Source organism: Nelumbo lutea, chromosome 7, assembly GCF_056320005.1.
Source record: "Nelumbo lutea isolate HS-2025 chromosome 7, American lotus-T2T, whole genome shotgun sequence".
NCBI lineage: Eukaryota > Viridiplantae > Streptophyta > Magnoliopsida > Proteales > Nelumbonaceae > Nelumbo > Nelumbo lutea.
This window is the reverse complement of record NC_142690.1, coordinates 18,092,844-18,116,228: the sequence shown is the minus strand read 5'-3', so window position 1 is coordinate 18,116,228 and position 23,385 is coordinate 18,092,844. Positions and strand designations below refer to the sequence as shown.

The following is a 23,385-nucleotide window of genomic DNA, read 5'->3' as shown; positions in this document are numbered from 1 at the left end:
CGACCCAAATCGATCCAACCCGACTCAAACCGACCAGATCGGTTTTGCTTAACACTGAGTCGGTTTCAGTTTCCATCTCAAGTAACCCGACCAGGTCGGGTCAGTTGGGAAAACCCCAGTAAACTGACCCAACCCGACCCGTGAACAGCTCTACTACACATGGTTATTTAAAGGCATCTCCCCTTGAGATATCCTCTTTCTTTGAATTTTCCAACTCTCTACCCATCTTGTTCTCTTCATCAACCCTGCTCGGCTTGGACCAATTCGTTCTAGATAATTGGGTTCGGCCAACCTCTTCACCTATTACTGACTTGAGCATCCAAATGCCTTCCCCGAGAATCCAAGACCTTTGTTTGATTGCAGAGACCAGCATAAAAAAATAAAAAAGAAAAATCACTGTATATATATATTGTGATTGTCAAAATCCCAAACTTGTCCACTCAAAGCAAGGAAGCATCTATCTCTATATCGTCCCAGTTTACCCTTCTATTAGGGGCCATTTGATGACGACTTATCGGCTGAATCAAATTGCTTATTGGTTCATCTTTCACTGGATAAACACTTAAGTAGGGGGTTGAACTCCTTAATGGTTGAATGGCATATTGGGATGACTACTTTAGGTCCCGTAAATCCAAAACAATACCTAATTCAATTCAGCTGATTCAACACTTATCAAATGACACCTTAAACTTAATAAATCTGATGGGCCATTTGATAGTGGTTGAAGATGAAGAATAATGAAGTATTCAGCGGGTATGGTAATCAACATAAAAAGAACAAACTTAAAAGCTTATTCACTAAAATGCAAAACAAGCCAATCATTCATTCAATCACTTCAACTGTAATCAAACGAACCCGTATGATCATTGCCTCTCCCTGCACATGTGTGGGAAGGAGATATTGAAACAGGATCACTTGCAAGCAAAAACTGTGCAAACAGTCCAAGAACACAGCATGCAGTTGCACATTGAAAACATCTTCACATCAATTTAGCATACATGTACAGAAGGAGATATTCTTGTACATGTGTGGGAAGGAGATATTCTTGATGTGTGATTGGATGTCGTGTTCACATAACTTTTTGCTTTCTAGAGATCCAAGCTCCAAGATATTAGGTACTTAACAAAGTAGCTGATACCGGTACCCTTCAACTCTCTCGGATTACTAAAGCAAATAAAAGGAAACTCCTACAAGGACAATTAAACCAATTATATAGCAACTTCAAACCAATTACACAATTTTGTCTCAGAGCTTAGTGATTTAACTTGTAAGATCAACTGAAAATTTGAACTTATATCAGGCATTTAGACTAGTATAATTCGTATGACTAAAGGTAAGTAATTGTTGATGATTGGAATTACAAGTAGAAGTTTTCAATTAAAATAGATATTTGCATGTGATGATTTAATTTGAAGGCATTTGAGCATTTTTCCACTATAACCATCACATATTAGGCTTGTAACACTGCATATTAGTCTGCTTTGATGTATTTCAATCGATGCTTGATTGCTACGGACTGAATTTCAACCATTCCAAACTGTTACACGTATTCAACCATTTCAAACTATATTCAACTATCACGAACAATTACAGATTCATACTCAACCGTTAAGCCATTTTTAACAATTATAAAATCCATACTGAACAATTACAAAATCATGAAAGCCTTTACAAAACCATTATACGCCATTGTTAAGAACTAATACTCAACCATTATAAATTGAGACTATTGGTAGAAAACTATAACTAATCCATGATGAATCATTACAAGCCATACTCAACTGATACAAACTTATACTCAGCCATTGCAAACCATATTAAACTGATAGAAATTCATAATCAACTATTACAACTTTATTTGAATATTACAAATGATACTCAACCATCACAAACCCCATACTCAGCCACTGGAAGCTAATATTAATTGTTACAAATCCATACACTCAAATTTGAATTTACCCCATTAGCTAGTATTGCTAAAAATTACATACACAAATTCAAATATTATGACTTAATTACAGGTCACCGCATGAAAGTGAGATTCTTCCAACAAACCATAGTATTACAATTTGTCAAAACGACATGTGCTTTAACTTTCAAGGTTCAAAGTATCGATATACAATACTTAAACATTGAGTATTGAGCGTGTCAATTTGTCAATACTCTTTTTTTCCTAAGAAATATTCATCTTTACATGTTTATTTAAAGTATAAACCTATTAAAATGTTACTATCTATATTTAGGATATCAGTACTTTGAACTTTGCAAACTTTCTAATACACTTTATCAACTTTCTTATTTGTACACAATTAACCAAATTTAAAAAATAAATAAAATAATTTAACATTCATTTAAATTAATAATTTTCTTGATTTAAATATGATTTATTTGAATTTTCCTAGTGTATTTATTTATATCTTAACTTTCCACTTTGTCCATGCATATCCACAATGTATCTGTGTTTACGATACTTTAAATCTTGTACTTGAATAGTAACTCTAAAATTTTACACAACTGAGTAGACACATGGTTTGAAGTATCCATATGTATCAAGCCATCAACCTATGGGCTTTCAAATACATTGCACAGGTGGAACGGCCAAAACACAATCCCATTCCACCCATATCCATGGTATCAACTGATGTGCCTAAAACATCAAAAGGAATCGAGTCTATAACAATTGATACAAACCAATACAATGATTTTACGATGTATCTGGTACACCTATTTTGTGTAATAAAAACTGCTATTAAGAATATTCAAACCTGGGCTGTCAATTAGAAAGGCAGGTCTTCCACTATACTTTTTATAATTTTATTGTTTAAAAACCGGACCAGAAAAACCAATGGCTGGTTCAGTCATATATTGAAAACCATGAAAAATCAGCCAAAACCAGCTGAAAAACCAATTTAACTAAAAGACTGGTGAACCAGTCCTGGTTTTATGAAAACTAATGGAGTCATAACATGGATTGAAACTTCAAAATGTTCATGGCTAGAAGCCTTTCTGTTTACATTTATTTGTGCCGCTTTAATGTACTTATTACTTTAATACACACATATTTTAAAGAAAAATGCAAGTTAAGAGACTTGAACCCTAGTCATTTATTTTAAAAATTTAAAAAGAGGACATCAAACCATCAAATGCAAGTGAATTAATATTTGTGAAATATATTATATGTAGTATTTATATAACCTATATATCCCTGTGTCTCTTAAAATTGCATTTCTGATACTCTTTTCATTTCAGATGATTTGAACATTTTGATTAGACACGTCAAACTCTATAGCCAGATCCTACAAACATGTAATATGATCAAATTACCCTTATTGCCTAAAAAAACATAAAAATAGATAAACATTCAGAAATTTGAAGTTTTGGCATCTTAATTAAAAGATGATGGTCTACTTGCATCAGCCAAAATTTCTATTTACATAATATCAACCTTATGTTCCTATGCTTTTAAGTTAAACAATATAAACATCTTTTGCTATAACTCATGGGTGATTAATCCACCCATTGGATTTGAATCCCTTGGGGGATTAAATGTACAATCTGCTGCTGCACCGAATGAAGAACAAATTCTCTAGATACTGCAAATAAAGAACTTGGAGATATATACAGTGAAAGAAAAAAAGAAAGAAAAAAACTGCCACTCTTAAGCTTTTGATGATGCAAGAACAGCTGGAAGTTGAAAAGGCAATAGCATCAAAGATTTCAGTTTACTCCTGCTTCATAAATTGAACTTAATTACTTTTACTATGAAATTCTAGAAAGAAAAGGATATATTTGCAGAACTAATCAATATAACCAAGAATGTAATGAAAAACAGAGAGATATGGATACCGTAATACAGTCCACTTGGATATGCTCGATTTGTGTTGGTGCCCTATGTCATCTGCTAGCAATTTGCTGTGGACAAGTCTCTGGAACTTCAATGAGAACTCTTGGTATGACTGAACCTCTGATGGCTGTACTCGTGCAATTCCAGTCTTGAAATGTTCCATTGATATTTCTGAGGCATCCAAATTTTCCTGACAATTTTGAAATTTATGGATCAATAACTCGGTATTTCAAAAAATAGTGCACATAACTGTGATAGGAAGTCAACAGACATCAATGGCTGCAATGGCTGCTTCACGACAGATTAATGATATATCTGCCCCAGTACATCCATCAGTGAGATGAGCAAGCTCCCTCGTGCTAATATCTGAGCTGCAAGGCATTCTACGCATATGTATGCGGAATATATCTTCCCTGTCAATTTCATTTGGAGGTCCTACATACAATAGCCGATCAAAACGCCCTGTCCAAAATATCAATCAACAATTAGGCAGGTTGTCAACTTTAGGGACTTTTTTTTCTCATTCTTTTAAGGTGTTTTTTTTTTCTTTTGGGGTGGGGGGGTTGTTCTGGGTTACCTGGTCTTAGGAGGGCTGGATCAATTTTGTCTGGACGATTGGTAGCTGCAATAACAGTAACATCAACTCTTTCATGCAAGCCTGAAAAGAAAGAAAAAAACTGTTTAGTTCATTAGGGACAAAATGTGACACATAAATTATTAATCCTAAAAGATTTAATGCATCGGCATCTATCAGATGAAGAGGAGAAATGCAAGTACTGGATTTTGATGCCTCCCATACAAATATGGCAATTAAACCCTTTTTCAAGAGTATCTCCCTGGAAACTGAGTTTTGACTTTCTTTCTTACTAATAAAGTTTCTTTAATCTTTGAAGTTTGTCCACATCTATCACACTATCAGTAAATTATAGTAAAATAAAATTCATAAAAAATATGTTGGCACAGTTTTTTTTTATAAGCTTTGTCTATGCAGTTTTGCATGGAAATTAAAATACAAACATATAGAGTAGATAGACAGGTATGGCCTTACCATCCAACTCAACAAGGAGTTGGCTCATAACCCTATCAGCAACAGAAACTCTATCACCTTCCTGTCCGCGGATGATGGCAAGGCTGTCTATTTCATCAAAAAATATAATTGATGGAGCATTGGACCTGGCTTTGGCAAACAGAGACCTTACGGCCTTCTCAGATTCACCAACCCATTTACTGAAAAGTTCTGGACCTTTCACAGCAAGGAAGTTCAGTCCTGCTTCAGAAGCTACCGCTCGGGCCATAAGGGTCTTGCTGCAACCTGGAGGACCAAACATCAACACCCCTGTGGGTGGGCGAGTGCCAATACGCTTGAAAGCATCCTGATACTTTTGGGGCCACTCTACTGCTTCCATGAGTTGTTTTTTAACCTCATTCTGACCCCCAACATCATCCCATCTAACCTTTGGAACTTCAAGTATAACCTGCCAATTAAGATACAAAATCATCAGGAATATTTCAATGTTCTCTTTGATACACCAGGAGGGAGTTGAATGATAGATTTGAGGCACACCAGGAGGGAGTTGCATGATGGATAAAAGGTACATCATCCTCTATGGATCCAATACCCCAAATATCACATTCAGTAACCAATTCATAAATCTGCACTGTCAAATCTGGTTGGTCAATCAGACAGAATGTAGTGTAAAACATCAGGTGGCCAAAACTATCTTGACCTTCTGGCTGAAAGACAGAATCTGGGGAGATAGATGAATATGTATTACTTGGTCTGACATTCAAGTAGAGTGATCATCATTAACATCATATCTAAGCCTAATCCCAACTATATAGGTCAACTACATGAATCCTGTTTTGAAATTCCGTTGTGTTTAGCAAGGTTCAAAGTATACCAGTTCCATTGAGAACTTTCAAAATTTAGGACTTCATTTCATTTTTACCAAGTTAGAAATTGTTGTCAGATTGTGGTTAATTATACCAGTTCCATCAAATATTTTTTCTAAAATAAATTATTAACAGAGAAATGCAAGTGTTAACAAGAATAATACCTCTCTCATGGCACTTGGTCTTACTTTCATCTTAGCTTTTTCAAAATCTGTAAAATCCACTTTAAGCAAAGATTCTTCCTGGACATCTGTACATTTTTGAACTGTTGACCTAAAGTCAGAAGATCGGTTAATCTCTGAAAAGGCGGTCATATCTGAGAGCGAAGATGAACAATCTACAATATTGGTGGAAATTTGGGTCTGCATGGTTCCAGAGGGATCAGATACTAACACTTTAGCATCTGAGCAATCACCAAATAAAAGACCTGCTTCCTTGCATTGAGCATCATTCTCTGACATTGCAGATGAGTCACAAGATTTCTTGAACTTAACATAACGCCTGAGACAAATCAATGCTGCCTCATTGCAGAGTGCAGCCAGATCAGCACCAACAAAACCATGAGTTGTTGAGGCTAGATGTTGAATTTGCATATCTACAAGGGAGTGCTCCATTTCATTGAGAATAGTACGTAGAATATCCAGCCTCTGCTTAGGAGATGGAACACCTGAAAATTAGCTTTTTAGTGAAGTGTTCTAATCCCACACCCAATAAAGGTTCTTGAAGAAGACAACTGACAAAGACAATTACACAGAGCCTTCATTTAATTTTATATTTCCTTTTTGAAAGTCTCATCATGCAAAAATAAAAAATTTTAGGGAAAATTTCCGATTAGTACCCTGTACTTTGGGCCTAGTGCCACTTTGGTCCCCAAACTGTAAAATGTACCCGAACTTTCAAAACATGCCAGTCCAGTACCTTCCGTTAACCAGTCCATTAACCAGCCATTAGTACCCTGTACTTTGTGGCATTTGAAAAGACACAAATGCGCTTTTGAGTGCCTTCTCTTTATTAACCATCCAAACAATGATAAAAAAAGTCCCAAATCCTTGCCTCTTCTATTCAAGAAAGTTGGGGTCACGTCTCAGTGGGACTAGTCAATTTTTTTCCAACGTTTGGATGATTGATAAAGAAATTAGATGACACTCGAAGGGCATTTGTGTCTTTTCAAATGCCACTTAACGACAAGTACTGGATTGGCATGTTTTGAAAGTTTGGGTACTGAATTGTCGCGTTTTAAAGTTTGGGGACCATAGTGGCACTAGGCCCAAAGTACAGGGTAGTAATTGGGAATTTTCCCAAAATTTTATCAAGGTTACAAGAAAATCCTCAAATTTGCTCTGTTTACTGTTTATTTTCAGTTGTAGATGACAATCTTGTTTCTTAGACCAAATAGGCTTTAAGTCAATGTCTACATGCTCCATGGTAATGCAACACGGGTTGAAAATTACTTTATGGTAAGAAAGGCAAGGAACCAGCATGGAGTCCTGTGGAATAGTAGACAAACCAACTCATCAAAACGCATCATGGAACATGTTCCTAATCTCCCATAGTTTATAGTAAACTTAAAAATCAATGACAATATGAACACCAATTTATTTATTTCATAACATTCTTTTATATTTACTTCTATAAACTCTCTTATCTTTCTCTAAGCAATCTTTCATAACAATCTTATCTTTCTCCAAGAAAGTTGGGGTCACGTCTCAGTGGGACTAGTCAATTTTTTTCCAACGTTTGGATGATTGATAAAGAAATTAGATATCACTCGAAGGGCATTTGTGTCTTTTCAAATGCCACTTAACGACAGGTACTGGATTGGCATGTTTTGAAAGTTTGGGTACTGAATTGTCGCGTTTTAAAGCTTGGGGACCATAGTGGCACTAGGCCCAAAGTACAGGGCAGTAATCGGGAATTTTCCCAAAATTTTATTAAGGTTACAAGAAAATCCTCAAATTTGCTCTGTTTACTGTTTATTTTCAGATGTAGATGACAGTCTTGTTTCTTAGACCAAATAGGCTTTAAGTCAATGCCTACATGCTCCATGGTAATGCAACACGGGTTGAAAATTACTTTATGGTAAGAAAGGCAAGGAACCAGCATGGAGTCCTATGGAATAGCAGACAAACCAACTCCTCAAAAGCATCATGGAACATGTTCCTAATCTCCCATAGTTTATAGTAAACTTAAAAATCAATGACAATATGAACACCGATTTATTTATTTCATAACAATCTTTTATATTTACTTCTATAAACTCTCTTATCTTTCTCCAAGCAATTTTATTTTTACAACTGTGCCCAAAACATACTTCCTCTCCCCACCCATTGCTTTCCCAAAAGCATTTGCAAAGGAATTAACATTCTTTTAACCCATTGTGTTCTCACTTCCATATCATTTGTCAACCATTTAAACTTCTTCTCATTGTTGTAATTTCATATCCATTCCTTCATTTTGTAACCACCCTATTACCAGTTCTTATTCTCCTTCAATGGTTACTTTCCCAGTGTTCAAGAGCCTTGTTGTACTTCTTCCATCATTGCCATGACCTCAGCCCTAAGAGAATCCCCTTCACCCGTTGGGCCTTAATATAGAGCAATTATCTTTCCCTCTTGACAGATCAGGGTTTCCAGGACTACTTCCATCAAAGTTGAGTTTAATGAACCCTGTATTCGGTGGAGACCATAAAGGAGTTGTGATACTCTTATTGTGGGATGAGTCAGCCACTTCCAGTTTCTAAATATCATATCATCTACTGTAATGGATGAGAATGTTTCCAATGACTTCAACCAGTGGACCAGTCTAATCATAATACACTCAATTAGAGCCTCCTTGCTTCTCTCCTTTTCAAAGAAAATTCTTGAGTTCCTATACTCCCATATTCTCTAAAGCATTGTCGTCCTTACACATCTCCACATGAGTCTCCCCCCTTTTCTTTGGCCATGCAAAGGTTGTTGTATAAAAGAGGTTCTGAGTCTTCCCCTTTACTTTAGCCATGCAAGGGTTGTTGTAGCAAAGAGGTTAGGAACATCAGCCAGGAGATTCCACCTGAACCTAAACAAAGAGAAACACCATTCCAAAATTTAGACAACAAAAGGACAGGATATTAGTAAATGGTAGCAATTTTCACCATCAGCCTTATATAGAATGCAATCAATGCACCAGTTTGGTCTCTTTCTTTGGAGCATATCACAGGTATCTACTTAAGGACAACTTCCTAAAAAAGTCCACAATCCAATGTGGGATAGGCTTATACAATACCTCTTTAGCAGGGAAAGGGCTTAAAAAATTAGTTGAAGGTTGAGATAGGGCTTTAAAAAATGAGGCACAGGAAAACAAACCCAAGGAAGAGCAAGTCCAAATCCGGTCATCAGATTTGGAAGGATCAAGGGATACTTCTTCAAAGGTTTGAATTAAGGTAAGCACATTAGGAATATTGGAATCCCTTATTCCCCTTCAAAAGCTAAAATCCCAATTAAAACCATTTCGCGAGTTCAAAGGAACCAGAAATTTAGAGATCGGTTCATATGCAAATAGGACAGAGAAGATAAAGAGGGAAATTGGTCCTTTGAGGGGAGGCTCCCAGGAAAACATGTTCCCAAAATTTGATACAATCCCCACAATAGAGATCATACTTAACAAAGGGGAGAAATAACGGTAGCACTGCATGGATGACCTTCCACAAAGAAGCACAAGTTCCCCAACCAATACTCCAGCATCCCACCCATTGTCCAAGAACCCATGAATACTAACGATCACTTTTGACCATAACCACTTTTCCAACAAAGCTAAGTTCCTCCTTTGGATGTTTCCCAACCCTAAACCCCCTAGATTTTTACTTTTGTTAACCACTTCCCAACCAATCCTATGATCCCTCTTTTCTTTCCCTAGTTCCCACAAAAAATCTCTCATCAACTTCTCCAATTTTGACTAGCACCTTTTGGGATCCTAAAAATTGACAAATAATACACTAGAAGGCTTGCTAGGATTGATCTAATTAAGGTAATCCTATCCCCTAGAGATAAGTGCCCCTTTTTTCCAACAAACAAGCATTTTAAAGCAATGTTTTAAAAATCGTAAGATTATTTCTATTTTTACAAAGTTGTCAATAAAATTAAATAAAGATATATTAAAAGGATATATATATATATATAGGAAAGTGATTTTACCCTATTTTTAGTCCATGTATGATATATATGTACATAAAACAATAGAATTTACCACTTATACAATAGAAGCCCACGACAATAATATCATACAATCAAGTTTGACTATTTAACCTGTATATGATGCAAAATAAACTCAATGTTGGTCTTAAGTAATGCAAACGAATCATTTTCTTAAGGGCTTTAAAACAAGTCTCCCATGACAAAACTAAATGTAAACAAAAAATGATGAAGTAAAAAACTATTTCTTAATTGAATTTATTCGAATTGCAATGAATCAAAGGAATCATAGGATTCAAACAAATATTGTAAGATTTTTGCAGAAAAGGATTCAGACATAAGATTCAAATCGAAACCCTTGGGATTTTTTTTATCAATAACTTCAGATTTCATTAAGACCATAAAAACAACAAGGAGGAGAGCTAAAAACTCTTAACTCTCCCGAAAGATAAAAAAGAATTTACAATTGAACCTCAAGCAATTGATTTCCTCCCACCCCTTGTTTTGCCAAAGCATTAGCTAAACCATTGGCAATTCTTTTCACCCAACTAGGGGTGGCAACGAGCCAAGCTTTTCACGAGCTGCTTGATCTCGACTCGTGAAAAGCTCGGCTCGGCTCTGTTTCAGCTGAGCTCGAGCCCAATTAAATGGCTCGACTGTTAAACGAGCCAAGCTCGAGACTACTAGAGCTCGGCTCGTGAGCCTCACGAGCCGACTCGAATATATATATAATAAAAGTATTACATTATTAATTATTATAATTCTTAATTTTTAAATATAAATTAAAATAAAATTTTATATATAATTTTTATTTTTATAAAATATTTTTTCTAAATATTTTTATAAAATATAAAACGAGCCGAGCCAAGTCGAGCTCGAACTTATGAACTCTTGACTCGAGTTGAGCTCGAGCTCAAGCTTGAGCTCGAGATCGAGCCTTGTACAATAGTCTCGAGCCAAGCTTGAGCCTGGTACTATTCAGCTCGGCTCGGTTCGAATCCACCCCTACACCCAACAAACCCTCACTTCCATGTCTTGTGTATGCTATTTGAATTTCTTCCTTTCATTGCTATAATTCCACGGTCCAGCTTCTTCCCTTTGCAACCATCCTGCCACCTGTTTTGAATCCCCTTCTATGATCAATTTACTGATATTCATATCCTTTGCTCTTCGCATTCCTTCCATCATAGCCAAGATCCCAGCCCTTAATGAGTCCCCTTCACCTATTGGCCTAGAAAATAGACCAATAGTGCTGCCCTCTTCATCACTAAAACACCAACAATGCCTAATGGTAATTGGATTCATGATTCAAATTGTGGATCGTAAAATTTTGACCACATTGTTTTAGAGAATCTCTTCATGACAAGGTTCTAGAAACTTAACTCTTTTGGGTTAGCTCCAAGGGGTAAACTTAAGGAATTCAGAGGCCACCGAGATACATTACACCCCAAGATAGCTGCACACTCTGCTAGTTCTCCATTTGGCATGATGATTCCAGCTATGCAACTTTTATAAAAATTCACCTTTAGTTTGTCATTCGTTTAAAGTGTTGCACCATTGTCTTCAAATTTGTAATCCACGCTAGATCCTCACCATCACATAATAACAAAGTATCGTCTGCAAATTGGTAATGGTTATAACCTTTTTAAACCAAATAAAATAATCTATCTATTTAACATGCATATTTCCAACTGGAGGCAATTAATGCCAGCTGGGGTGGTTGTTTAAGTGGAGGCAAGCGAGTGAAACAAGCTTACCAAAATAGAGCAAAAATCCCCATGCACATGAAACAAGGGAAGTGTTGGGGGGGGGCTTTCCCTTGGCCCAATGCTATGTAAAATTTGTCCATACAATGACCACATAGGGTATTTTCATCAATTATAATTGGATTAGGGCAAAGAAAAGAAATCTAGTGATAATTTCCTTCATATACAATTTCTTTATTGGAACTAAATGGCATATGAGTAACTGAGTGTATAAGAATTACTTAACAAATTTGTTTAGTTTTTTATTATATTGATATTGTTAGTTTTCTTAATTTTTATTAAAGAAAGAAATGAAAAATCATACTTACTACTTTTAGTTAGCAAATTGATGGGTCCCACTATATATATATATATATGTATGTATTTATTTTTTAAAAAGGTAAAGTAAAGTGTTGTATTCAGTATGAACTGTAAAAAGACTGTACAATAGTCAATACAAACAACCTTATAGCCCCCCAAAAAAGTTCACCCTCAAAACATCCTTATAGCCCCAGAACCAAAAACATCTTTAAACAAATCAGAGCTAGACAACCAGCTTCTCAACTCTTCCACTACAAAGTTAATCACCCCAGCCTCAGTCCTGTTTTTTTGTTCAAAAATCCTATCGTTCCTTTCTATCCAAATTTCCCATGAAACAGTAGTTGGAACGGCAGACCATACTAGCTTTCCTTCCTTGTCCAACTCAGATTTATAGCTCTGAGGAAGTGCTGCAACACCTCTTCTGTGAAACCAGTGTAAAAAAAGGTGATTTGCTGTTTCTGGAGCCAAATTGCACAAGGAACAGTTTAAAACTGATAAGTTGAAACCCTTCCTACTCAACATACCTTTGGTGAGACATTTTCCTTTTGCAGCTACCCACAGAAAAAAAAAAAATTGACTTTCAAAGGAGATGCGGTCTCCCATATGGCTCTAGATGGGAAGGCCTGGCTGTTACTCCCTAGCAAGCCCAGATAGAAAGATTTGACAGTAAAACAACCAGATTTGGACCACACCCATCTAGTATCCTCAGATTGCAGATCTGGGTGTTGCTCTTGAATCACAGAGCAATTCAGCCACCTGATCCAACTCCCAGTCGTTGAAATTCCTTCTGAAAGCAGGGGACCAAGCTAGAACCTTTCCCACCTGTGCAAAACAATCTACAACCGATATCAATTTGTCTTCAGCTGCATCATACAAAACAGGGAACCTTTCTTTTAGAGAGAAGTTACCACACCAAGGATCCAACCAGAACTTCAGTCGCCTACCATTTCCCACTTTATAAGAAATACCTCTGATGGAAAGAGTATAGGCTTTATAAACACCTTTCCATACACTACACCCAAAAGATTGTTGTGACCCTCCGGCATCCCAACCATTTCCACTAAAACCATATTTTCCGGCTATTAACATCCTCCACAGCTCTTGACTCTCAGTGAAAAATCTCCAAAACCAGCTTCCCACGAGAGCAAGGTTGAAGAGTTTCACCTTCCTAATCCCAAGCTCACCATGGGAAATGGGCTTGCATACTTCTTACCACTTTACCAAGTGGTACTTCGAGGAGTCTTTCCACCCTCGCCACAGAAAGTCCCTTATCTTTTTCTCAATCTTCACAGCCACCTCCGTGGGCATCAAGAAGAGAGACATATAGTAGGTCGGCAAGCTGGCCAGAACACTCTTAACCAAAACCAGTTTACCCCCTTTGGAGAGATATCTAGCTTTCCACGAGGCAAGTTTTCTATCAACTCTTTCCAAAACGGGATTCCAAATGCTGCTTGAGTTACTCTTTGCCCCTAAAGGAAGACCAAGGTAAGAGGAGGGGAATTTACCTGTTTTACACCCCAACACTTCAGCCAACTCTTGAATATTCGAGATGGTCCCAACTGGTAACATTTCACTTTTAGAGAAGTTAACTTTCAGACCTGACACCACCTCAAACCAGATCAAAAGGAAGTGGAGATTAAGGACCTGCTCCGGAGAAGCCTCACAAATAAATAGTGTCATCAGCATACTGCAGCAATGAGACTCTTGTACCTCCAGGACTGATCTCAAAACCTCTCAACAGGCCTGACTCTGCCACTCTCTCAGTCATTTTGCTAAAGCCCTCCATTACTTTCAAGAACAGAAAAGGTGACAGAGGGTCACCTTGTCTTAAACCCCTCGAACTTCTGAACTTGCCTTTAGCTGCCTCCATTTCTGTCCAAACTGCATTCTGTCCAACATGTAATCTAGATAAGCCCAGTTTGCATGATCGTAAGCCTTCTCTAGGTCCAGTTTACAAACCAGACCTGCCTCCCCACTCCTAACTTTCGAGTCAATGAGTTCATTGGCAACTAAGGCACTGTCCTGTATACGTCTGTTGCTTACAAAAGCACCTTGATAGCTGGAAATCAGAGAGCTCATGACCTTTCTTAATCTTGTAGCTAGCAAGCACTTTATCCAAAATCTTATAAACACTCCATAACAAGCTGATGGTCTGAAATCTTTCAGCTCTTTGGCTCCATTCTTCTTGGGGACTAAAGAGATGAAGGTTGAATTCAGACTCCTCTCAAAAGCCGCCGAAGTATGGAATTCCTCAAAGACTTTTTGAAAGTCTTGTTTGACTAGCTCCCAATATTTTTTAAAGAAAGGCTTTTGAAACTCAGCCCCTCTGGCTTTGGCGTAAATCTGCACTGTTCTTTGTATAAGTTCTCGTAGAAACTGAATTAACTCTCCATCTTGCATTGGCCATCTTGTGGAAGAAGACAGTATTACTGTCGCCTGCCTTTAACCACTTGATTCTTGATCTTTGCCTCCACTTGACCTCCTCTTGAAAAGCCAACACATCAAAATTACCTTGCCTTCTAATTCCATTTATTTTCAGCTGCAAGGGCACATGGTCTGAAACTGGTCTCGGAAGTGCTTCTTGAATCGAATTGGGAAAGAGTTCCTCCCAATCACTGGGAATTACAAACCTATCCAATCTGACCAGAGAGAGCTGCTCTTGGTTGTTAGTCCAAGTATAGAATGCCCCAGCCAGAGGCAGATCAATCAACTCCCATTTCTGCCTGAAATCTGAAAATAACCGCATACCTCTATCTGATCTAGTGCAGTCCTTTTTGTTTTCCACCCATAGGATGGCATTGAAATCACCACCGACTGTCCAGGGTCCACTCCACTTCCTTCTCACACCCTCTAGCTCGGCCCAGAAAGCTTCTTTTAGGCTGGACTCAACGGGGCCATAAACTCCTGTCACAACCAAAGAAACATCAGATGGGATCTAGTGCAGTCTAACTGAAACAGAAAATCTGCCAATCTCTTTATCTAGCTGCTTAAAATTGCTTGTGTTCCAAATTACAGCTACACTGCCAGCAGTGTTAACTGACAGTAGTGACAGCCAATCACATGGGCCAAAACCCTATACACTTCTCACTATTCTGGAGCTGAAATTTTGGAGTTACGTTTCCTGCAACAAAAGGATATCAGGTTTCTTTTCCTTTAAAAAATTCCCAATCACCAGTCTCCTTCTACCAGAGCCAAGTCCTCTCACATTCCACGAAATCAATTTCAAGTTCACCATAAATTATCTTCTTATAGATCTGTTATTTCAGCTCCCCACCCCTCCGCCATCATTAAGGCCCCAGGCCAGACGCAACAGCCCTTAGATTGCCTCTGGTTCTTCTTGCCCTTCTCCATTAAGTGTCTATTCTCAATTGCAACCAAAAAAGCTTTTGTTTCGTCCTCCACGCCTCTTATAGAGATACCCAGAAACTCCACAAACAGAAACAGCTTAGACAGCACCCACACTGATGCCTCTTCCTCCTTTGTGTACCTTAGGTTAACCATCTGATGCTGAGATTTATGAGTGGTTTTTGAATTTAGATTGTTTTGTTTTATTTATAACCAACCAAATAATTAAACTTTCTTGAATTCTGGAGTATTATAACAAATAATATTTTAAAATTTTCTTTTGTTTTCTTCCAATTTCTACACTTTTTGTGAGGTGTACATCTCATCAAATCCGATGCAATAGCCTCTTAATCCATGGAAAGGCTATGAGGCTAGGCATTTTGCTCTACCTCACCTCATAGCCTTTTTTTGATGAATGTGAAAATTTTTTCATTAGAGAGTGGCGAAAACAGGTACAAGTATTCAAGGAGAGGCATTAGCTGAGACCTCTCACAGTAGTCAAAACCAAAAATAGTGCTCAATACAATTGTTCCCTATTTGCCCCTTGCTTGACTAAACTATCAACCATAGCATTAGCTGATCTCCCCACCCATTGTATTCTGACACACATCTTGTCATCCACTTGAATTTTTTAAGTTCATTCTTGAAGCACCAAACCACAGTCTCTAGGTTCTATAGCCACCCCACAACCACCATGGAGTCACCCTCTATTAGTAGCTGTTGCACTCCTAGTTGTACTACAAATTGTACCCCTTGCAGGGCAGCTTGTAATTCCGCCCTAGTGGAGTCCTCCGCATCTAAAGGGCACAAGTATAAGAGAGCCACATAACCACTTTCATTCCTTATAACCCCTCGCATCTCAGAGGGACCTGGGTTACCTTCACTGTTACCCATCAAAATTTAATTTATTAAAGCCTTCAGAAAGGGGTGCCCAACTCATATACACCTTATTCTTCCAAAAGGAGCTACCTGCCACTACTGCTTAATGCCTCCAAAGATCACTAAAAGAGAACTGATGAAATAAATCCAAAGATTTCAGCCAGAAGAATGATACATTCCTTCAATTCTTGTTTGCTTCTCTCCTTCTCTTGGAATATGTTAGCATTCCTTTCTTCCCACTGTCCAAAGCAAAGCTGCTCTTGCATACCTCCACAATATTTTTCCTCTTCGTTGCTGCCAAAAAAAAGTAGACGGTATACGGATCAAAATGCATGCTTACATCTGCTGGCCTATTTCACTTGCACCCAAAGAACGAGATGGGCCAAACCCACAAATCTACAATAACTGCACAGGAAATTAGTGAACGGTAATAGTCCTCACCATGAGACCTGCAAAGAGTACACCATTAGGTGAGAGACAAAGATAAGGTCTCCTCTTTTGTAGATTATTCAAGGTGTTTCCCGTAGAAGACTTCCCAACAGAATGCCAAGACCGTAGGGGGAATGGGCATGCACCAAACCTCCTTAAAAGGGAAAACACCTCATAGCCTTTTAAAACTGTAGTCGTATGAGACTACTGACAGCCCAAGCTGTGGTGTATAATCAACAGGAAATTAAGAGGATGAGAGGAGAGAATGAGAGGAGAAAGAGAAAAGAAGAGAAGAAGATTTCGAAAGAAGGATTTCAGAAAAGAAGAGGATGCTTAATCTGCCACCCCCCTCTTTCTATTTATATTAATTCTGAAGTAAAGATAAGACTGCTTACATGGCAAAATTATAATCCTAATAAAAGACAACTAAAGTCCTAATAAAAAACTAACAACTAATTGTGGACTGACACTTAAATAACTAGTAGTTGTATATGAGTACAATAGAAAAAGGTGGGGACCACATAGTAGTTGTATACGAGTACAATAGAAAGAGGTGGGGAGTGGTTTCTACACTCCCCCTCAAGTTGGGAATAGATGTTTGTCATTCCCACCTTGCATAGATCTGCTTCTAACTCCTTTGAAACTGCCTTGGTGAGAAGATTAGCAAGCTGCATGTGGGAGCTGATGTATGAAAGACAGACTTCTTGAGATGCAACCCTTTCCCTAATAAAATGTTGATCGAATTCAATGTGCTTGGTTCTGTCATGTTGTACTGGGTTATGAGCTATATTAATAGCAGCTTGATTATCACAGTACAACACTAGAGGTTTCTCATAGGAAATACCCAATTCATCAAACAGTGATTTCAACCATAGTATTTCAGCCACACCATTTGCCATAGACCGATATTCAGCTTCAACACTGGAACGAGAAACAACATTTTGTTTCTTACTCCTCCAAGTAACAAGGTTACCTCCTACAAAGGCGCAATATCCAAAGGTAGACCTTCTATCATCAACACAACCGGCTCAATCTGCATTTGTGTAAACTTCTATCTTCATGTGATTATTATCCTTAAATAATACACCTCTGCCTAGACACCTCTTTAAATATGCCAAAACAACAAGTAGGTGGGTAGTTCTGGGAGAGTGCATATACTGACTGCATATTTGATGTTTGGTTGTCTAAGACAAAGATAATAGTAGTTTTCCAACTAATCTTTAGAACATAGCTTTATCTTCAAAAGGCTCCACCTTCTGCACTAATCTTGTGATTCTGTTCAATAGGTGTATTAGCTAGCTTAACACCCAACTTTCTTGTTTCTTTTAACAAATCAATGACATACTTCCTTTGAGAAACAAAGATTCCATGCTTGGACCGAGCTACTTCAATACCCAAGAAATATCGTAGCTCTCCCAGGTCCTTTACCTCAAATTCTTGATGGAAAAGTTTCTTAAGAGACTCAATTTCGCTGTTATCACTCCCTGTTACTACACTGCCATCCACATATACAGCAAGTAGAGTCAAGGAAGCATAAACTTTCTTAATAAACAAAGTGTGGTCTAGTTGAGCCTGCACATAGCCAAACTTTTCAAGGGCTTGTCTAAATCTATCAAACCAAGCTCTGGGGGACTGTTTTAGTCCATACAAAGCTTTATTCAACCGGCAAACCTTCTTACTGTCTCTGTACTATAAAAACCAGGAGGTAACTGCATGTACACTTCTTCTTGCAAGTCTCCATTGAGGAAGGCATTTTTAACATCCATTTGGAACAAGAGCCAAGAGTAATTAGTTGCAAGAGATAATAACACTCTGATAGTGGTCATTTTTGCTATTGGTGCAAAAGTCTCCAAGTAATCTATACCATAAGTCTGAGTAAATCCCTTTGCAACTAATCGGGCCTTATATCTTTCAATGGAACCATCAGCATTATGTTTCACAATAAACACCCATCTACATCTAACTGGTTTCTTCCCTTTGGGTTGATCAACTAGCTCCCAGGTATTGTTTCTCAGAAGGGCATCCATTTCTACCTCCATTGCGTCTTTCCACTCAGGAATGGTCAGGGCTTCCTGTATTGTTCTGGGAATGGGAATATCAACAAATGATGTAAGAAAGGACTTGTAAGAGGGGGACAGGTGATCATAGGACAAGAATTGTGAAATACAGTGGGTTGTGGATGAGGTGCAACGGCGTTTGCCTTTACGGACTGCGATGGGAAGGCTCAGCAGCAGAAGGCTCATCTGTAATGGGAGCTGGAAGAGATGTAATACCTAGACCTAGATCTTCAGAAGGAATTGGGGCTGGCCTGGACTGCTGATGATCGAAATCAACTTGCCTCCATCGTATGTGATAAACTCTCAAATCTCGACATTTTTGACAACCCTCCCCATTACACCCCTTTTCACTCAATGGAACAAGTAAAGGGACTTCTGATGTGTTAACCCCAACCGTACTACTCTCCCCCTGAGAAGAAACCCTCGAGTAATAAGGTACATCCTCAAAGAAAGTAACACCCATGGATACAAATCTCTTTCCTGAAGCAGGTTTGTAGCAGCAGTATCCCTTTTGAGTTTGTGCATAACCATGGAAAATACATTTTTAGGCTTTAGGGTCAAATTTGGAACAGTGAGGGGCCAAGAGTTTGCACGAAGCAGGTACAACCAAAGGTATTAAGAGGGACAGAAAACAACTCTTTATCAGGATATAAAAGAGTGAATGGGGGTTTCATGTCAAGAACCCGTGAAGGAATTCGGTTGATGAAATGAAATGTATAGGCACATTGGAGTTGAATATGATACCTCTAGCTACTTCCAATATGTGCCTATTCTTTCTCTCAGCCACCCCATTCTGCTAAGGGGTATGAGGGCAGGTACTCTAATGGATAATCCCATGGTCAAGAAAATAAGAGGCTAGTGATGTTTTAAAGTATTCTCTCGCATTATCGAATCTGAAAATTTTGATTTTTACCCCAAACTGGGTTGAAATCATTTGATGAAAGGTCTGGGTTAGGGTAGGGACCTCACCTCGAGAACACATCAAGTAGACCCAAGAAAACCGGGTGTAGTCATCAACAAACAGCAAGAAGTATCTGTACCCCCCATAGCAGTGATGTGATATGGTCCCAAATATCGGTATGCACAATGTCAAAAGGAACACTACTTCTATTACTTAATAAATAGGTTGTTCTACAATGCTTTGCAAGCTCACAACTTTCACACTTTAAATTGGACATCTAGATAGATTCAAATAAACTAGGAAACAAGCTTTTCAAAGACCTAAAGGATAAATGACCCAATCGGTTATGCCAAAGCATGACTTGACCAACAGACTGAGAAACAAAAGACCCTCTTACTTCACTATCGTCCCACTATGAACTTCCTCCAAGAAGATAGATTCCATTTGTCTCACGGCCAGTCCCAATCACCTTCCTTGTCTCCAAGCCCTGAAAAACACATCGATCAGGAAAAAAGGTTACTGGGCAATTTTGGTTTTTAGTAATGCTACTAACTAAAAGTAAATTGGTGCTAAGTTTAGGAACATGCAGAACAGAAGACATGGAAATGGCACTAGACAACTTGATGTCTCCCTTGCCAAAAATGGGAACAAGTGATCCATCAGCAATAAACACCTTGTCTTTACCAGAGGATAAGTGATAGGTAGTAAATAGTGAAGGCAAACCAGTCATATGATCAGATGCACCTGAATATATTACCCAACAATGTTCAATGTTACCTGGAGCTGAAGCATGATAAGCTGAGGCCCGTGTACCTGAATGAGCAAATGGCTGAGGTGGGAGGAGTTGGTGTTGTGACTGGCTGAGATGATGATGCTGAATTACCAACCTCCTTTTCCAATTGAGTCAAGGCAGCTCGGACAGCAACTAGAGTGTCTAGTGGTGCTGCTCTTGTGCCTGATGATGTTGCACAATCAGTAGTAATAGTTGTATTAGCATTCCCCTTTTTGTTCCTGAGCTTTGCGGGAACTAGATGAGGATGTAGCTTCCAACAAGTTTCTTTGGTATGCTTAGGTTTCTTGCAATGTTCACATATTAGGTCCTTCTTGTCTTCCTTCTTCATATCTCTCTCCTTACCCCCCCCAAACTTGGGTTTAGTTGCTGCCAAGGCTGATTCAAGTGGCGAATACTGTAACGTAACTTTTCTTCTACTTTCTTCACTATGTGCTAGAGAGTAAGCTTGTGATAGAGTCACATTGTCTCTTGTTAGAAGCTGTTGTCTCAGAATGTCATACTCAGAATTCAGACTAGCTAGAAACTCAAAAACCCTATTGGTTTCAACTTGCTTTCTATAGGTTTGTGCATCCTTCTGGCTTTCCCACTCAATTGTTTCTAAGTAATCAATCTCATGCCACAAGGATTTCAATGTGGAAAAATAAACCGAGACTAGCTTCTCTCCTTGCTTAAGGTTATTCACCTTACATTTTAGCTCATAGGCCCTAACAACATTGAGGGGATGGGAGTAGGTTTCTTTCATGATATCCCAAATTTCTTTAGTTGTTTTTGCCCATAAATAATTTCAGATGATATGTGGTTGCATGGAGTTACATAGCCATGTCATAACCAAATAGTTCTCCTGAACCCATTCTGTATATATTTGGTCCTTTGCTGGTTCCTTGACATCTCCCAGTAAATAACTTAGTTTTCCTCTACCCCCAATAGCCATCATGGCTGATTGGGCCCACTCTAGGTAGTTTGACCCATCAAATTTTACAGTGGTAATCTAAAAACTGTTCTCAGGTATGCTACCAGCACCACCAACCCCTGAATAGTTTTCCCCTTGGCTCTTAAACTCCATTCTTTGTAAAGAAAAGATTAACAAATGCCTTTTGTATCACTGAGACTGGGCAATTACACCCAGAATTTGCTATCAGCCGAACCTACTTTATCCTTCTAGGTCGGCAATCCACCCAAAAAAGATAGCCTTCCAAGTACAACTTAGAGTGTAGGGCTGAGAGTGCAAGGCTGAAACTAACTGCAGCCCTAGAATTGGCGACAGTTAAGAAACTAGAATCTTGAACCTAGAACCAGTCAAAGGTCAAGAAACAAGCCAAGAACACAACCAGTTCAGCCACACCTCTTAAAGTAACCAAAATACTATTCTTTTAATGTATCAAGAACAGTTCAGGAGGAAAAAAATTTCAATCGAACCTTTGAAATAACCAGAAAAGGTAATCCTTTTAATAGAAAAGATTGACTTACTTCAGCAAAACTCTGGCCGCAACCTTCAAAGATAACTCTCAACCCTAATCTTGAGGGTTCTTCCTTTTGACTTTCTGGCCGCAGCCTTTAAAAACAAGTATGAACCCTAATCTTGAGGGTTCTTCCTTCCGACTCTTCCTAATTGCTGGTCATCCTCTGATGCTTCACCAACAATCTCCAAGACTCAGCCGATGATCCCTTTTTGCTGGAAATTTTCCAACCCTAGGAAATTCTTATGCAGCCAGCCATGTCAGACTATCATAAGGTTTCCTAGGTTGGCTCTGATACCATGTAGCCGATGAGACTATTGACAGCCCAAGTTGTGGTGTATAATCAACAGGAAATTAAGAGGATGAGAGGAGAGAATGAGAGGAGAAAGAGAAAAGAAGAGAAGAAGATTTCAAAGGAAGGATTTCAGAAAAGAAGAAGATGCTTAATCTGCTGCCCCCTTCTTTCTATTTATATTAATTCTAAAGTAAGGATAAGATTGCTTACATGGAAAAATTAAAATCCTAATAAAAGACAGCAATTAAAGTCCTAATAAAAGACTAACAACTAATTGTGGACCGACACTTAAATAACTAGTAGTTGTATACGAGTACAATAGAAAGAGGTGGGGACCACATCAGTGATTTCTACAAAACCATAGTTGCTGTTGCTGTTATTGTTATTGTAGTAAAAATATGAGGCTATATACATCGAACAATGTATGTAATGCAAAAAACAAACAAGTCAGCCCCAATTGCACCCCACCTGCTTCAACCACCTCCATAACTTGCAGGTATGACTGGACCCGTCCTGCCACCTCCTCTCTAGCCCCACAACCAGCACCTTTACTGCCTTGTCCTCCAGCTCTAAAAACAACCAATGCAGATTTATTGGAACTAGTAACCATTGCGGTAGATCCCAAAGAAACCTTACAAAGATAAGTAAACACATCCATTAGTAATGGAAGGTCAGTAGCACAGAGGTCTGGGCATGAATTTGTGTAACAACATCAGGCTGGCACCCTGATGTAATAGAGGAAGCACCTTGATGTTGCATGGTTTCTCTCTAGTTTAATGTCAGAGCATGAACTAAATCATGATTTGGGCATTCTCTTGCATTCATTCATTATAACCATAGGTACCAGCCATAGGTTTGTCATCCTTCGACTACTTAAGTTTACCTTTGGTTATATAAAAGACCCATAAATTCTGCCAAAGGGATATAGATTTCCCCATTTAGTCCAATGAATGTTATTTGCACTATGAAATGTTCTGGGGAAACAACAACATTTGGCTTAAATTCATCACTTCCATTTCCAGAGGCTGCCATAGTTCCTCTCTGCACACCACATATTATTGACTTCTAACTAGCACAACTCTGAAAAACTCAACAGACCTTCCTACAAAATTTCAGAACTCCATCACCCACATCACAAGAAACTTCTTGACATGCCATCAATTTTGATACTCAAATACAGCACCTGGATCTCCATTTGACACTATCAAATAAAGGACTTGAACCACATTATACATGGCACTCCATAGTCACTCATGGTGA

General features: G+C 38.3%; 1 protein-coding gene across 6 annotated transcripts in view; it reads right to left on the bottom strand.

Annotated features, from left to right (window-relative positions):
* Positions 1 to 798: 798 nt before the first annotated feature.
* Positions 799 to 23,385, bottom strand: part of CIP111 (Cam interacting protein 111) — a 52,524-nt gene continuing 29,937 nt past the window's right edge. For 3 of the 6 annotated variants that reach the window (XM_088952956.1, XM_088952957.1, XM_088952958.1), the window contains 6 exons: positions 5,902 to 6,404; positions 4,893 to 5,319; positions 4,422 to 4,502; positions 4,116 to 4,306; positions 3,847 to 4,034; positions 3,386 to 3,731 (listed from right to left, as the gene is read on the bottom strand). In XM_088952956.1, the coding sequence (XP_088809082.1) occupies positions 3,659 to 3,731; positions 3,847 to 4,034; positions 4,116 to 4,306; positions 4,422 to 4,502; positions 4,893 to 5,319; positions 5,902 to 6,404 (1,463 nt within the window). In that variant the 3' untranslated portion in view covers positions 3,386 to 3,658. Of the gene's footprint in view, positions 1,188 to 3,385; positions 3,732 to 3,846; positions 4,035 to 4,115; positions 4,307 to 4,421; positions 4,503 to 4,892; positions 5,320 to 5,901; positions 6,405 to 23,385 lie in introns of those variants that run through there. The other 3 variants (XM_088952959.1, XM_088952960.1, XM_088952961.1) reach the window with 2 other exon arrangements.